Source organism: Diaporthe batatas (genome assembly GCF_019321695.1).
Source record: "Diaporthe batatas strain CRI 302-4 chromosome Unknown Contig00001, whole genome shotgun sequence".
Classification (NCBI taxonomy): domain Eukaryota; kingdom Fungi; phylum Ascomycota; class Sordariomycetes; order Diaporthales; family Diaporthaceae; genus Diaporthe; species Diaporthe batatas.
In genome coordinates this window covers 1650647-1666112 of record NW_025408548.1, presented here as the reverse complement: position 1 = coordinate 1666112, position 15466 = coordinate 1650647, and the positions used below count along the sequence as shown (strand labels likewise).

Sequence of the window (15466 nt, the reverse complement as noted above, 5' to 3'; positions counted from 1 at the left end):
TAAGCTTAGTTGATCTAAAAGGAGAGGTGGGCATGGGGGCTTGGACGAACTGGTGCCGATCGCCACCCCGGTGGTACCTGCCCCTCGAAATACGAACTGGGAACCACAACAAGTTGACGGCGTTCCCCACAAACATGATACCCACACCTGGTGATGTGTGTGGCCGAGTAGACCGACTTCCGAGCTCACGATCTCAGGGGCCAAGAACGAAGGACTCGCCTCGCAGCACATCAATGATTATATATATCGTAGACGTTCTTCGTCTTTCGAGGTCTGGATATCTTACTGCATCACTCACCACACCAATCACTCTTGATCAACTATCAACACACTCACCACTACCTCAACACCCAATCCCTCAACAACAAATTCAAGATGTACTTCTCCAAGGCCACCATCATCGCCGTCTCGGCTCTCATTGCCCAGGGCTTTGCTTCCCCCATCCTCGAGACCGTCACCGACTGCTCTGCCGTTCGCAAGACCTGCCAGCAGGGCCCCGACGCCAACCAGGCCTACTGCGCCAGCCAGGCCGCCGAGTGTTGCGACGTCAAGGACTACGCCTGCCGCGCCGGCCCCACTGCCAACATGGCCGAGTGCTCCTCCCAGAAGTCCACCTGCTACGCCAACGCCAACCTCCCCGACCCTTACGGCCTGGGCAAGCGTCTCGACACCGACGGCGCCCAGTGTGCCGCCGTCCGCCTCACCTGCCAGGAGGGCCCTGATGCCAACCAGGCCTACTGTGCCAGCCTGGCTGCCGACTGCTGCCAGGAGAAGAGCAACGCCTGCCGCACTGGCCCCACTGCCAACCAGGCCGACTGCTCTGCCAGGAAGTCTTCTTGCTTCGCTGCTGCCAACCTGCCCGACCCCTACGGCCTGGGCAAGCGTCTCGACACCGACGGCGCCCAGTGTGCTGCCGTCCGCAAGACCTGCCAGGAGGGCCCTGATGCCAACCAGGCCTACTGTGCCAGCCTGGCTGCTGACTGCTGCCAGGAGAAGAGCAACGCCTGCCGCACTGGCCCTACTGCCAGCATGGCCGACTGCTCTGCCAGGAAGTCTTCTTGCTTCGCTGCTGCCAACCTGCCTGACCCCTACGCCAACTAAGTTGTTGCTTTGAGGTAATCATGGGAACAATGCTCGGAAGTATTAATGATGATGGGGACGCGGTGGTGAGAGTGTGAAAGGGGATGAGTGTAGTGTATATATGGTGCGATGTTGATATTCAGATTCTTGTACATAAAATTCAATCAAGAGTGATTGTGCCCATTGCAAAATTCTCCACTCGCCGTGTAATAAAGTGTTCCGACCGTGGGCCTTAACCTGAGAGAAAATTTGAGCAGCAGCTGGCTTTCTGGACTGGCTGTTGACGGGGTGTTCCAGTGCTCCAACCAAACATTGAAAAGCAGCATGACCACTTAAGTACCTAGGTACTGCCTCCAGATGTCTGCACTGAAAATCCGGTGGGACGTCATGGAGGTTATTTTGCCAAGGCGTGTCGTCACTCAAAACTCCGTGCAGCCGAAAGCTTAATCCCCGCTAGGGATTGCTGTTCTAGTATAGAGCACAGGGCAACGACGGGAGTCTATTCATCAGTGATGGACGGACGGCGTGAAACTCATGATGGCTCTCAGACCCAAGTCTAGGATGAATATCAAGCAGACATCTGGAGCTTTACACTCTGGGGGAAGTCGGGCGTCCGGCTGCGGCATCTATGCACCTAGGTACCTAAGTAGTAATGGCGGATGTTTTTTCAAAAATTTAAATAAAGATGTCATTCAACAGAAAAGACCACTAAAGTTTAATATGCTACAATAGGGCAACCTCCTCGGAAACTATCTGTCGCGGAAGGGAGCCTTCTATAGGAGGCTATCTCAGCGCTGAGATCCCGTAGGGGGGGGCACTTTCCCATTGAGGGGTACGGCACATGGCTGCCCTGTTCGTGGATTTTAGAGGGTTTGTATATTACATAATGATAGAGGTCCTGTCGCCACAAAAAAGATCAGTGCGTTTGTTCTCGCCTGCACGCACGCCCGCCCGCACGCCCGCACTGATCAAATCTTAAAAAGTCAAGACGGGCAAAAACTCCCAAAAAAGATTGTAATGCAAATTCTCTCTCGCCGGGAATTGAACCCGGGTCTCAAGCGTTGCTGCTTCCAGGATGGCGATGACAAGCTTGCATACTAACCACTATACTACGAAAGAATTTTCTTTGTCTCGGCGTGGGGCCGAGGTAGCTGGTGGGCTGTTCGTTGAGGAACAATTTGGACAAGGGGTATATAAAGCTGCTTACAAAGAAAAAGTTTCTCCCATCTTAGTAAGGCCTAGGTGGCTAGTAGATCATGAGTTCCTTACTTCTCATTTATATTATATACAACTTTTAATGCTTTTTTTACTTTAAGTTTTCACTGTCTCTATAGTTAGTCTGGGTGCCTTCTAAGCATGGTCCTCGGACCACGAGTAATCCGGGGACTCCTGTTCGCCCGTGGGACAAACCACTAGATCCGTGCATTCTCTGCTTACCTAGGTAGCTAAGCAACCCAAGTAGCCTCCACACCTCTCGCGACGTGGGATTGCAGCTTCCAAGGTTCACCTACTGCTTCCTCTCTTGGTACTATTCCTTAGGCAACTACAGCTTTAAATCGAACAATTCATCACGATCAATTCATCACAAACAATTTAAGCCCCTTTTGCCAGCGGTCGTGAGGACGGTGACGGTACGGGATTGATATACTGCTAGGAATAACTAATTAGTAGATTGGTTATTATGGTCTTTTGGCCGGATGAGAGAGCGGGTGGCTAGCAGTCGCGCCTCTTGTTACAAGGACCGTCTCAACTCCGTTACGTTATATACGCGTTGTAAGAAGAAATAGGCCAGTTTCATCATCCAACTTGTTAGTATCGGTGACATAGCCGGCTATCTACCAGCAGCTCACCAGGTGCGATGGCCGCGCTCCCGCACGGGTTTATAGTCCGCCTTGCACTAGCTTTCTGCTTGGCAGCCTGTAGTGCGTGGTGGTGGATACATCGACTTCGTCAAACTTACTTAGTAGCAAGCCTGCGTTCTCTGGATACTCGGTGTCTTCAGATGTGACATGTGTCTATGAACATATGTCCGGTGACTCATCTACAAAATATGCTGACAACCTAAAACCTGTCACGTTGCCGCTTTCTTAGGTGCAAAGAATGCGTAGGGTACATCCTAGCATCCCTCAATCAGTTCAAAATTTAATCCAGTAGAATACACAGCTCTGGTAGAACGGGAAACCGTGTATGTTGCAGAATTCGCCAGGTAAGTAAAAAATAGCAGCATCTAGCCCGCATATACTTCATCTAAACATCATATATAAGCTATCATTAAGAAAAAAACACAGCAGTGTACATACTAGCTACTATACTACGAGAGATGTCTGTTTATATCTTAGGGTGAGGCCGAGGTAGCTGATGTGCGGGTTATGCTTTTCAGGATACCTGAATGAATATATCCCTCCGATTCGTGGATGTTTGCATAGATATATTAGTGAAATTTCCGCTGCTAATTACCATGTCCTTGGCCCCGAGTTGAAAGCTAAGGTACACCACTAATAGACCTCAAATCACCACAGCTAACCGCACCATGTTTGAAAACGTGACCCAGCCAGCAATAAATAGCACGTAGTCATCAAGACGTGCTCAACCCCTCTATGAGCTTCCTTGCCCCACAGAAGTCCAGTTCGCCCAAAGTCTCTTCCCACAACCTTTGCAGGTACTCGCGCCCCTTGCCTGTGTACCATGTCTTCGGGTATCTGCACGCATGGCAAGGTTTGGGTTAGCACGCTCGACCTCTCACCTCAGGGACCCAACGTTTTGTAGCAATAGTGGCACTTACGGCTTAATGGTCCAGTTGGCCGTGAATGACCCATGGCTCTCTTTGCCCAGGACGACAGTTGAATGAACATAATTTGACGCGGCAACCTCGACGGGCCTCCCCATCATGCTGTTGAGCACGCCCATGATCTTCTGGAAGTACACCGGGTTGTTTTGGAACATCTGTGTGCCTTTAGTCATGCTGGGGTTCGTTACGTTGACGAGCACTTCCTCGGGGTCAACATAGTCGGCAAGCTTGGACACAAAGAGCAGGACCAGCAACTTTGTCTTGGAATACGTCGGCAGCTGGTCGAACGCCTTGGGGTTGTCAAACTGCTGCAGAATCGGGGATTTGTTGTCCATATCTACAGGGTACATGTAAGCAAGGTCGGAGCCGACGAGGCTGAGCGTTGGTGGCCTGATGGCGCCAGCGGAGGCCTTCTTCGACTTGAGCACAGGGAGGAGCAGGATTGCCAGCAGCGCCGTGGAGAGGTAGTTGACCTGCAGCATGGCCTCGTGGTTGGTCCCTGCGACAGTGGCGAAGGACGGTTTCTGCACGCCGGCGTTGAGAACGACGATGTCGATGCGTGGGAGCGTCTGGCACCGGTCGGCGAAGGACCGGATCGAATCGTATGATTCCATGTCGAGCGTCCAGACGGAGACCGTGGCCTCTGGAAACTCTCCTCGCAGCTTCTCCGCGGCTGTGTCTCCCTTGGCCTGTGAGCGAACGCCCATGATGAGATGCGAGATCCCAAGCCTGAGGAACTGCCTCGAAGCCTCGAAGCCAAGTCCTGAATTGCTGCCTGTAATAATCGCTACTTGTCCGTTGAGGTCGACCCCATCGGGCACAGGCTTGGGTTTTTCAAATTGACGACGCATGAAGCCAAGCATAGACCCTTCAGACGAAGCTTGACTTTCGAGCTTGGATGACATGGCGGGCGGGATACTCTTTTGATTGGCGGACAAGGTGAAGACTGGTTCCTTGTTGAGGCAACTTGGTTTGAGGCTTGAGGTTAGCAGTCAAAGAGGGAGATGTGGAAGTCAATACTGCGTGCCTGTTGTTACCAGATCTTTTTATTTGACGTAAAATGGATGAGGCTTGACGTTCAGCTTGTGCAGTTTATCTTGCTCGGTAAGCACGGAGGATCAATGTGACACATCGCACACGCACCGTACCTGGTACTTCGTGCTCAGACTGTGTCGCACCGTAGGATGACCAACCTTGGAATGGACCCCACTGGCTCTGCGCTGTTACAGCCACCTAAAAGGGTAGGTGTACTTAGGTACATGTCCTCAGCACTAACATATTGAACCCACACTCCCATCGTTTGGCTGCAGTGATCTTGGCGACTTTCCAAGGTTGAGGTTCGCCTGGGAAAGTAACAATAATAAGTGCTCACTCTTTTGTATCAAATATTTTATGCGGTTTCGCTTCTATTCCGTATACGTCCGAGGACATACATGGCCCTTTCATACGGTGTCAAATATTTTATGTTCTCTCAAGTCAGCCTGGATCGTCTTGCTCCCATTATGGCTGACCTCCCCACCGACTTTCGCGTCTGCATCGTTGGCGCAGGCATTGTGGGGTTAGCATGTGCCATTTCTCTTCGCCAAAAGGGGTTCCAAGTCACGGTTGTCGAGAAAGACAAGGCAATAGAAACAGTGAGTTGGCTACGAAACATATCGAAATTTGACTCCAAATATTTTCTTTCTTTTTATCCAGTGTCGCTGACCACATAATAACCTGTGTTGAAAGACGGGCGCCGGCATAGAGCTACAGCCAAATGCTGTCCGAGTACTTCAGGATCTCGGCGTGTACGACCATGTCCTGCAGAGATCGGTCCTCACGCCAGCCCTCGTCTTGAAGGAGTACACTGAGGGCAGGGTACTGCACACCCAATCCGTCGTGAAAGCTGCAATGAGTTACGGTGCCCCATGTCTGTCTGTGCATCGGCCTCACCTGCGGAATACGCTCCACGACAAGGCAGTCGCCCTGGGGGTAAAGGTTATGTTCGGCCAAAACATCCAGACTCATGGGCTTGATCTCGACCACGGCCGTTTGACGCTGGGTGGTAGTGATGGTGCATCTGGCCAACAAGAAATTGAAGACGGCCCTGGAACGGAGCCGCCGCAGACGCTCTGTGCAGACCTCTTCATCGGCGCCGACGGCGCTAACTCGTCCCTGCGGGAGGTCGTGACCGGCCACAAGACAGACTGGGTACCACATGGGAAAGTCGTCATCCGGATCCTCATAGACGTGGGGCTCATCCGGGAACATGAAGACCTCCGACATCTCGTAGAGAGGCGTGACTGTGTCGTCTGGCTCGGGCCCGAGTCCCAGGCTGTGACCTACTGCATGGGCGAAATCTTCAATGTCGCCTTCACGCGGCCGTGGTCCACGGACGCAAAGGACGCCTTCTATGCGCCGCAGAAGGTCGACTTCGAGGCATTCGTAGAACAGCTCGCCGCTGAGGGCTGGGACGTGCGGCTCCGCAAGCTGATAGGTCTGGCAAGGGGAACGGACATCCTGCGTTGGATGTTCTTTGAGCCCCAGATAGACGATGAAGGCACACCGTGGGTGAATGCTACCGGCACATGCTGCCTTGTTGGTGATGCGGCTCACCGAACCTTGCCATATCTGTGAGTAACTGTCGTACTTAGGTGCCCACTCCACCCTGCCGTGTCGCAAAACACGTCGCTAATGGAATGATTTCTGCAACCGCGACAGTGCGCAGGGTGCTGCAATAGGTCTAGAGTCTGCGGCCGTACTGGCAGGTCTGCTCGGCAAGGTCAGGAGCAAACAGGATGTGCCAAAGGTTCTGGGGCTCTACGAGCGTCTGCGCAAGGAACGATCAGGCCACGCCATCCGAGCGAGCTTGCGCAACGGCCGAGTGTGGCAGGTTCCCGACGGGCCGCTCAAGGAAGAGCGAGACAGGCAACTTTTAAATGAGACTCCGACGGCTGGGTTTCCAAACATCTTGGCTGATCCTTTCTTTCAGAGTTGGTTGTGGGGATACGACACCTCGAAGGTGGTTGACGAGGCTTGGTCTATGTTTGTCAACGGCCAATCACACTATTAATACAGACAGGCAGAGAAAGATACTGGGCATATGCATTTTGTAAAACCCTTGCAGATATCTGGTTAAAACACATGCGCTTATGAGATTCCAAGGTTGCCGTGCCTATGACCGCAGTGCCTTTTCTTAGTACCGGTTAACCAGCTTTTGAAGGCACATCTAGGATTTAATAGACGACCCATTGAGAAGCTATGATTTCAAATACAGCGATTCTAGATTGGCCAGCTCCTTCGGTCCGAGACTTGTCATCGAGGTTGAGATTTTTGAATGTTATGTGGTATACGTCTGTCCGGACATTTTATATTGCGAGTCTGAAAATTATTCTGGGTCTAAGGAGTTATTCTGAATCTAATGATTTATTACTGCCGGCTCTCATGCTGTCCTGATACTGAAATTGATCCTCAGATACACCGGCGCATGGCCAAAAAGATTATGTCTTTGATGTAGTCAACCACCCACAGCCATCAAACGCAGCTGCAGTCGTCCGCCCGTCTTTTCTATGCTAGGAGAGAGGGAACCACTGGTTGAAACGCTTTGAAGGGTCGTATTTCCTCTTGAGCTTCTGCAGTCGGCTCAGGCTATCCCCGTAGATGCTGCTTAAGGGCTCGTCCCCATGAGCAAAGTTGATGTAGCTAGATCTTGCGTTAGAATATAGGGGCACAACTTAATGGTCGAGGGAGGGGTCTCCTCATGAGGAACCAGACTTACGAGCTCAGTTGACCAAGCCCAGAGGACGAGCTCAAGTAGCTCCTGATATTCTGTCCGAACTGATTGGCTTCGCCATCGAGGGCCGGATTCGTGTACCATGGGATGATGGTGACATAACACTTGGTACCACGCCACGGGTATGAGGTATTGGGGTTGCTGGTGGCATAATCGGTCGAGTAGCACTCGGATAGGATTGTCGTGAGGTTCGCCTCCGCGTGCTGGGCAGTGAATGAGGCATACTCGTTCCATACGTTACGCCACGCCGTAGGGCTCAGATCTTGGACATTGACGCCGTAGGACGGCTTCCGGCCCCCCTTGACACAGAAGGAGTCAGCTCCGCTGCTCCAGGAGTTGTACGGTAGCATGGTGGTGTCCTCGACCAATGGGCCAATGTCAAGCAGCGGAGCGAACTTTTCCCTGGCAGCCTCCTCACCACCAATGTAGAACGGAATCAAGATGACAGCCCCCTGGGTGAAAGTGAAGTCGAGCTGCATCTCCGGCTCGAGCTCCAGGTTGTCCATGGCCACGATAAGGTCCTCGAGCTGGGAGTCGGAGTAGACGAGGCTTCCTGTCCACCCGATGTTGTCGGCCTGGGCTACTGGGTAGCTCTTGAACACGACGGACGTCACGATGCCGAAGTTGGGCCCCGCGCCCGCGAATGCCCACCAAAGGTCCGGGTCGCTCTTGGCAGTAACGGTAGATTTACGACCATTTGCGTCGACATAAGTGATGGAGAGGAGCTGGTCGACACCGTGGCCGTAGAGTCCCTGTGTCCTGCCAATACCGCCGCCCAGGCCCGCTCCCAGCACGCTAACGCAGTTACAGGTACCTGTCGAAACGCGTGCGTTGTTTTCCCAGGCAGCATTGACAAGGTCCTGGATCAGGACGCCGGCTTGGAAAGTAACCTGAGTTCTTTCGGCGTTGAAGCTGATTGCTTTCAGTCCCGATGTGTCGATGACAACATCCTCGGGGCCGATGTTAAAGGTATTTGCCCACCCGTTGGCCCCGCTCTGGACAAGAAACTTAATGTTATTGCGCTTTGAAAAAGCTACCGTCACGGCGACGTCGTCTTCTGTTCCAGCGGTAATGATTGCCCCGGGTTTGGGGATTGCGTACTCGCTCCAACGCTCGTTCTCTACGTTGCACTGGACGGTGGATTTCGGAGAGAGGCGTGGAACGGCTTCTGTGCGAATCCTATCACACAAAGAGGCGGGGCGTGGGAAGGCCTGGCCGAGGCCTAGAAGTCCCAAAAGGAAAAATAAGCGAGTGGCCGTGGGGGCCATGGTGGGACGTGATATTTCCTGAGGTCAAGTCTGAGGAAGAAGCTGTCGGTTCAAGTTGGCGGTGTTCCTGCAAGATCTCTGTACAAGCGACCTTCCACCTCGGACAGAACAGATACTTGTACATGCGCGAGACTGTCACATCCACGGAAGACTTGCTCCTTCTCGTAATTGAAAACAGCTGGGTGACTCCGGCGCGGAAGCAAAGCCTACGGAGATTTGGCCCTTCGGCAGCATTTCCCTCCCTGGGCAGACTACTGAGCAGTAGACAGACCACTTCCAAGCTGATGTGTTGGTGGATGTCATCCTTCAGGATATAAATTGACCGTGGGAATGATCAGCCTGATCAGGTGGGTCCCGTCAAGTACAAAATATGCAGGGTTTACTGGAAGCCTGCCAACAAAAAAAAACAACTATTGCTTCGCACAGTAATCAGCGCATTACAACTCTTTCAGCTGTTTAAACACCACGACCTTAGATTCTATCAGATGTTTTGTTATAATTTCAAGTTAGACAATGACTGTGGAACATGCCAATATGATCAAGATCAAGCACATACGAGGCAGTTGTTCAACGAAGTGGCTAGGGTCAGTTTCTTTTGCACAGTGCCAGCGTCTTTTGGGCGGAGTAAGCAGATTTGCGGAGCATTCCGTCGATAGCACCTCGTATCACATACTGTGGACAACCATGACTGCAGACTGCATATGGATCGAATCCTTTATTATCACCTTCTTGTTTTGTTCAAAAATGTTGCACCACTGGCAGGGATCCAGTGCTGTGCCACACACATGGATTTTGATTTTGAAATGACCCCACTTGGGAGGCACAGCAGTCACACTTGGCATGGCCGACGGTCCAGAACGGGCAGGTTTTAACTGAGCCCGACTGTTGCTGAGCGAACTCCGGCCTTGAGTTGCTCTGACCTCGGTTCGAGTTCTCAAGAAAATGAGACCGCCTCCCAGAATTCTGGTCTGATTGCTTTGCGTCCGGTGTGACATTTTTTTTTTGTTCCAAGACTTCTGATTATCCACTTCAGCACGTGCAATCTACGTGCAGCAGCTTGGTCATTGCCACCATGTACACCCCTTACACCGACCCGGCATACAATCCATACCCGCCATCCGTCCTGCTTGGAACATCCATCTTGTTCATCATTACGTCAATCGCGGCTGTGGGCCTAAGATTCTACTCAAGGTCGTTAATTAAGACACCGCTTAGCTGGGATGATTGGATCACAATTCCCTCGATGCTGATATGCATTGGGCTATCGGTAAACCAAATCATTGGTAAGTGTTAACTAGACCTCGGGGGCGGTACCCATAGAATCACCGTAGTTTCTGCTTACGTATTGATGCTGTCAATCCAGCCGTGAAATTTGGAGGTCTTGGGGGCCACCAGGACCTTGTAAACGGTCAAATCGCACACACGCCACAGCTCTATGCCTACGAGAAGACCAAGTATGCTTATCAGCTCCTAGGCACCATCGGGCTGTTCGTCGTGAAGCTGTCCGTACTTTTCTTCTATCGAAGGATATTCTCTGTCAGAGCCTTCAACATTGTGAACACCGTTTTTATCTATCTCACCCTCGCCTGGGGCCTTGCGTTCACTTTCGCGGGTGCTTTTCAGTGCACACCAGTGTCAACCCTCTGGGACAAGTTTGAGATAGAATACGGCGATTCATGTGTTAATGTCCAACCCTTCTACCTCGGCTTTGGCGTTTCTGACCTCATCCTCGATGTCTTGATTTTCGCGCTGCCCATGCCACATTTGTATAGTCTACAGATGCCCATGAGGCAAAAGCTAGCCATTGGTGGTATCTTCTTCCTAGGAAGCATGTAAGAGACCTTCCTCACCAAAGTACCATAGGAATGAACCTGGGTGATCAACTAACGATCTAAACTACATAGTGTTGTCGCCATCGGCATCACACGCATCGTCATCTTCCAACAGGTCATTTCCTTGTAAGTGGTCTGACGGCGAGACTCTAGCTCTCCCCATGAGTTCTCAGGCTCGGCCGCCCTTCCTTTCCGATAACTAAGTACTGACAGAGTATTGTAACAGTACTAAACAGGAGCCGTTCACATACTTCTACGATATCACGTGGTATACCGCAGGCACGCTGCTCTGGCATCTAGCGGAAAATGCCGTGGCGCTGGTGGGCTGCTGCCTGCCGACATATAGGCCACTGCTTAAATCCGCTCTTGCCAGTGTCAAGACTACGGTCGGAGGAGGTTCTAGATCGGCCGGACTCTCACGCCCGGTGAAGGCCAGCCATGGGTCCTCACAGTCGCGTCCATACTATCAACAGCACAATGAAGACTGGCCAATGACAAACTGGCAACAGCAGTCAGAAAGCCACGCCGAGCCCTCGGTTCAAGATCTGGAATCAACAGGTGCCATGCCCGACAGGGGAATTATGGTACATAGAGACATTCAAACTCGCACCGAAAGGTCGACGGCGTACTAGCTGAGGAGGTTGGTAGATATGTTGATTGCGCAGAGAAAATGAAGCTGTAATGAGGTGAATGCAATATTTACTTTATTTTATATTGGTGTATTATTATTGTGGTCGATATTTTATATAAGCTTTTTACTTCTTTTTTTATAAATAAAGTATTTAATTTTAATTATTATTATATAATTATATTAAGTTTTATAAAATTAAAATCTAGATAAAAATTTAAATATTATATTTATAATATAATAAAGAATAATATATATTTATATATTATAAAATTTAAAAAGTATAAAATATTATTATAATATTTATATAAAACTATTTTTAATTTTAATTATATTATATATTTTTATATAATATAAATATTTATTTTTAACTTAACGTTAATATATAAAATTTTTAATAATTTATATATATATTTATATTTTTATAAAAGAATATAATTTATTTTTATTTTAATAATATTTTTAAAATATATTAATTACTTTAAATATTAATACTTTTAAAAAGTAAAGGTTTATTTTATATAATTATAAATTTAATTATTAATAATTATTTCTTTTTATAATAAAGTTATTAAAAAATAAATTTAAATAATAAAATATAATTATTTTATTTAAAGATTATTTTTAATTTTATAAGTTAATTAAATAACTACTTTTAAGTAATTTTATTTATAAAGTTAATAAATAAATATTTATTTAAATAAAGTTAAATTTTTAATTAAAAAAATAACTTTATTTTTATTTATTTTAATTAATTTATATTTAAATTATATAATATCTTTATATATAATATTTAATAATATTAAAATTAAATAATTTATAATTCATAATAATTTTAATTTTTAATAAATTAATAATATTAATTTAAATTAATTAAATATTATTTAATATATTAATATAAAAGATATTTTTAATAATAACTAATATTATAAATATAAATTATAAAGTTATTATAAAAGTTTTATATAATAAATTCAATTAAATAAATCTTTAAAAGATATATTATAGCTTATTTTTTAAAACTTTAATTATTTATTTTTAACTTAATATTAAAATTAAAAAATATAAATAATTTATATATATATATTTAAAAGAATTATTTTTAATTATAAATCTTTTAATATAATTTATTTATATAATAATTATTTTTAAAAATTTAATTTTATTATGTAATTCTTTTATAATATTTTAATTAATATTATTATTAGAATAATATTTTTAATTTTATTTATATATTATAAAATTGAAATTATTAAGATTTATAATATTATTATTATTATTATTAATATCTTTTTAAACATTAAATTTTAAATATATGTAAAATAAAAATAAAATTATATAAAAGTTTTTATATTAATTTTATTATAATATAATTTAATAATAATTATAAATATTAATAATACTTCTTTTTAATATACTTTTAAATAAAATAGTTCTTTTAAAATTTATTTTTAAAAGGTTTAATCTTTAAACTTTTAAATATAATACTTTTATTTTAATATAAAAATTATTTATATAAGAATTCTTTTATTCTTCTAATAGTCTTCCTTTTTAAAATAAACTTTTAAATAAGTTTTTATTTACTATATTTATTCTTAAAACCTTTTAATTAACTTCTCTCTCTTTAAAGAAAGTATATTTTAAACTATTAAAAAGAGGTTTTAAAATAAAAAAGAAGGTTTTAATAAACCTTTTAATTTCAAAGAAAGTTTAATTTTTTAAAAAAAGTATTAATATACTTTATAACTAATATTAAAGAGTATTAATAAAGAAATAGTTATAAAGTATTAGGGATTACTTAAAGTACCGTTTTAAAGTAGAAGGGATGATTTAAAGATTGTATTTAAATACCCCCTAGAGTGTGGTATGGTAGTTACTTCCTTCGTTTCCATGGGTTAATGCTTTGCTAAGAGAGATTCTTAGGTAGCTAAGAGATAAAGGACTCCCTAGAGGGATTGATTCTATGTAGAATTTGCATGGTCCTTGTGTACACATGTAGAGGACCACAGCAGACCAGGCCAAGCACCTGATTAACAAACAGTTTAATCAACTATCTATCCTACTAGTATTTGAGTACATTGCAAAGACAAAGTCCATGCTAACCTAGGGTACTACCAACAATCAGACACCTGAGCCAACGTCCCCGAGGGTCGTCATCTTCCCTGAACCCACCTATTTCACGCACAATTCTCATCACAAAATCTGCAGTAATATTCTGCGAGCAGCCCCATGGCGGTTGTACCGCTTACGAGCAGGCCGCCCCAAGCGAACCACCAACCGCATATGTCGGACCGTGAGCGCGAGACGGTCTTGACCATAGCCATCTGAGGATCGAATGACGTTTTGTCTTAGCAAGATTTCTCGACACGAATACGGGGGTGGTGAATCATTTCGATGATTTGTGGGATAACTTACGAGACATATTGCATTACCGCCAACAGCTAGAACGAAGTAGGCGAGCGAGAAGCCCGCGAGAATACCGGTAAGAAGAAGGCAGGCTACCTGAGCGGTTCCCAACGTTGTTATGAAGGCATCAGTGTCGTGATAACGGACTGCCATGCTTCGCACACCGGCACGGATGTCATCCGACGTGTCCTGACAAGCGTTAACGTAGTCAAAGATGACTGTCCATATGTAGTGTGATGCTGTCAGTGAGGCTGTAGCTCCAACGATAGCTAGAGAGGACGTGTCGAGCGGCTTGAGACCGACCGAGGCCGCGGCCATAAGGATACCACCGGCAATGGGCAGGCCCAAAATGAGTTGGGGGAAACTACGTGCCCAGAGCGAGTCAGTTTTTCGTGAAGCCAGATGTGAGAGCAGACTTAGGTTGGCTTTGGAGAACTCCTTCTAAGATATCTTCATCGGCCATGGTAGGTCAGTCAACGGGTACTCACTCTGTAAGTCTCTTGCTAAGGGGGTATATAGAGCCAAGGATCTGAATAGGGACTGAAAGGAGAGTCAGGTGATTAGCCAGATCGAACGCTAGATATCTGGGGAGAGACATCTGGACTGCCTTCGGCACATTGGCAACCTACTTGCGTAAATCAGCGCCAACATCGGGCTCGGAAGACAAGCAATGGTAGAGGCGGTGCCGAGGACCTGCACAAAGTACCACAGCCAGGCCTGGCCAGGAGTCAGGGCCCCACGCGCAACGGGCCTGTTGCGACACCTCGCGACCTCACGATCGAACTCGCGGTCCATGATATCGTTAGCGGTGCACGCGGCGCCGCGGTGGAAAACACAGTAGACCAGCAGGATCGCGGCGCTGTACGCGAGTGTACCGGGAGACAAGGTGGGAGAGAAGACGGAACCGCCATAACCGAGACCCAGAAGGTAGGCCATGTAGACACCGTACAGGCCGCCCGGTTTTTCGATGCGTGAGAGCTCTGCATAAGGTACCCAAGACACCGGTAATCTAGACAGCACACCTCTTTTTGGGACTTGGTAAGCACGTGTGCTTTGAGCCTTGAGTTCCGAAGCGTGGCTCGTTCCATCTTGGACCATGCGCCGGTTGCGGGACGGTGGCATGTTTTTGTCAGCAACTTCGAACGAGTTCTGTGTAGGGCCAGTTTCAAAAGAAGCCTCGGAAAGCACAAAAAGCAAAATGAAACTGTGAGACGGTATTTCCAGGTCTGAGCTTCTTCTGAGCCAATTTGATTACGGGAAACAGGAGCTCTCCGAAAGGAATATATCTGCTTAGAACAGCTTCTATTTCCGTTGAATCGCTTCATCCAACGTACACCAACACCTGCATTCCCGCTGTAAAGCCATGTAACATCGAAGCAACAATGATCGCCAGCCTACAATCATGCTCCAAGCCATCGTCAGCTCCAGAAATGATATCACTTCCGCGCCTTTGGGCCGGATCGAACATGTCACACGCATTCTGAATCCCACGGCTCCACAGGCAAGAATAACGAAGGAAGACTCGACCCACAAGGCACCAGCTGACGCCCCACCAACAGCCTGAGCACTGCATTTCAGGATCAACGCGCCCTGCTCCGCCCAACCAGCCTTGGAATAGCTGCTCATGCACCCAACCATGACGGAAATCGTGCCCTATGAGAAGACTCGGCCCCTGCTTTCTAACAGACCAAG

At 46.8% G+C, this 15466-nt stretch overlaps 6 protein-coding genes across 6 annotated transcripts; 3 read left to right on the top strand and 3 right to left on the bottom strand.

Annotated features, from left to right (window-relative positions):
• Nucleotides 1-375: 375 nt before the first annotated feature.
• Nucleotides 376-1101, top strand: KVR01_000586 (uncharacterized protein; the record flags this gene model as incomplete). Its single annotated transcript, XM_044789955.1, has 1 exon — nt 376-1101. One exon carries the CDS (start codon nt 376-378, stop codon nt 1099-1101), a length of 726 nt encoding a protein of 241 aa, XP_044650535.1.
• A 2186-nt stretch (nt 1102-3287) lies between these two features.
• Nucleotides 3288-4923, bottom strand: KVR01_000581 (uncharacterized protein). The gene is made up of 2 exons (XM_044783011.1): nt 3863-4923; nt 3288-3779 (listed from the first exon to the last, which is right to left on the bottom strand). The coding sequence occupies exons 1-2, from the start codon at nt 4771-4773 to the stop codon at nt 3656-3658; spliced, it is 1035 nt and encodes a 344-aa protein (XP_044650530.1). The 5' UTR covers nt 4774-4923; the 3' UTR covers nt 3288-3655.
• Nucleotides 4924-5166: 243 nt separating this feature from the next.
• On the top strand, nt 5167-7021 carry KVR01_000530 (uncharacterized protein). Its single transcript, XM_044790950.1, has 3 exons — nt 5167-5502; nt 5597-6480; nt 6569-7021. The coding sequence occupies exons 1-3, from the start codon at nt 5302-5304 to the stop codon at nt 6918-6920; spliced, it is 1437 nt and encodes a 478-aa protein (XP_044650479.1). The 5' UTR covers nt 5167-5301; the 3' UTR covers nt 6921-7021.
• Nucleotides 7022-7207: 186 nt separating this feature from the next.
• KVR01_001040 (uncharacterized protein) lies at nt 7208-9412 on the bottom strand. The gene is made up of 2 exons (XM_044792476.1): nt 7626-9412; nt 7208-7549 (listed from the first exon to the last, which is right to left on the bottom strand). The coding sequence occupies exons 1-2, from the start codon at nt 8906-8908 to the stop codon at nt 7420-7422; spliced, it is 1413 nt and encodes a 470-aa protein (XP_044650989.1). The 5' UTR covers nt 8909-9412; the 3' UTR covers nt 7208-7419.
• A 276-nt stretch (nt 9413-9688) lies between these two features.
• Nucleotides 9689-11532, top strand: KVR01_000722 (uncharacterized protein). Its single transcript, XM_044782132.1, has 4 exons — nt 9689-10191; nt 10272-10740; nt 10813-10866; nt 10967-11532. The coding sequence occupies exons 1-4, from the start codon at nt 9981-9983 to the stop codon at nt 11370-11372; spliced, it is 1140 nt and encodes a 379-aa protein (XP_044650671.1). The 5' UTR covers nt 9689-9980; the 3' UTR covers nt 11373-11532.
• A 1863-nt stretch (nt 11533-13395) lies between these two features.
• On the bottom strand, nt 13396-15012 carry KVR01_000742 (uncharacterized protein). The gene is made up of 4 exons (XM_044787949.1): nt 14404-15012; nt 14263-14314; nt 13784-14138; nt 13396-13692 (listed from the first exon to the last, which is right to left on the bottom strand). The coding sequence occupies exons 1-4, from the start codon at nt 14894-14896 to the stop codon at nt 13546-13548; spliced, it is 1047 nt and encodes a 348-aa protein (XP_044650691.1). The 5' UTR covers nt 14897-15012; the 3' UTR covers nt 13396-13545.
• Between the last annotated feature and the right edge of the window lie 454 nt (nt 15013-15466).

Coding starts and splice junctions, on each gene's coding strand:
- KVR01_000581 (XM_044783011.1), bottom strand. CDS start 4,773: ATGTCATCCAAGCTCGAAAGTCAAGCTTCGTCTGAAGGGTCTATGCTT. Junction 3,780..3,862: donor GCCAACTGGACCATTAAGCC/GTAAGTGCCACT, acceptor CCATGCGTGCAG/ATACCCGAAGACATGGTACA.
- KVR01_000530 (XM_044790950.1), top strand. CDS start 5,302: ATGGCCCTTTCATACGGTGTCAAATATTTTATGTTCTCTCAAGTCAGC. Junction 5,503..5,596: donor AAGACAAGGCAATAGAAACA/GTGAGTTGGCTA, acceptor CTGTGTTGAAAG/ACGGGCGCCGGCATAGAGCT. Junction 6,481..6,568: donor CACCGAACCTTGCCATATCT/GTGAGTAACTGT, acceptor CAACCGCGACAG/TGCGCAGGGTGCTGCAATAG.
- KVR01_001040 (XM_044792476.1), bottom strand. CDS start 8,908: ATGGCCCCCACGGCCACTCGCTTATTTTTCCTTTTGGGACTTCTAGGC. Junction 7,550..7,625: donor GGGCTTGGTCAACTGAGCTC/GTAAGTCTGGTT, acceptor CGCAAGATCTAG/CTACATCAACTTTGCTCATG.
- KVR01_000722 (XM_044782132.1), top strand. CDS start 9,981: ATGTACACCCCTTACACCGACCCGGCATACAATCCATACCCGCCATCC. Junction 10,192..10,271: donor ATCGGTAAACCAAATCATTG/GTAAGTGTTAAC, acceptor CTGTCAATCCAG/CCGTGAAATTTGGAGGTCTT. Junction 10,867..10,966: donor TTCCAACAGGTCATTTCCTT/GTAAGTGGTCTG, acceptor GTATTGTAACAG/TACTAAACAGGAGCCGTTCA.
- KVR01_000742 (XM_044787949.1), bottom strand. CDS start 14,896: ATGCCACCGTCCCGCAACCGGCGCATGGTCCAAGATGGAACGAGCCAC. Junction 14,139..14,262: donor CTTAGCAAGAGACTTACAGA/GTGAGTACCCGT, acceptor CTGGGCACGTAG/TTTCCCCCAACTCATTTTGG. Junction 13,693..13,783: donor GCGGTAATGCAATATGTCTC/GTAAGTTATCCC, acceptor TTCGATCCTCAG/ATGGCTATGGTCAAGACCGT.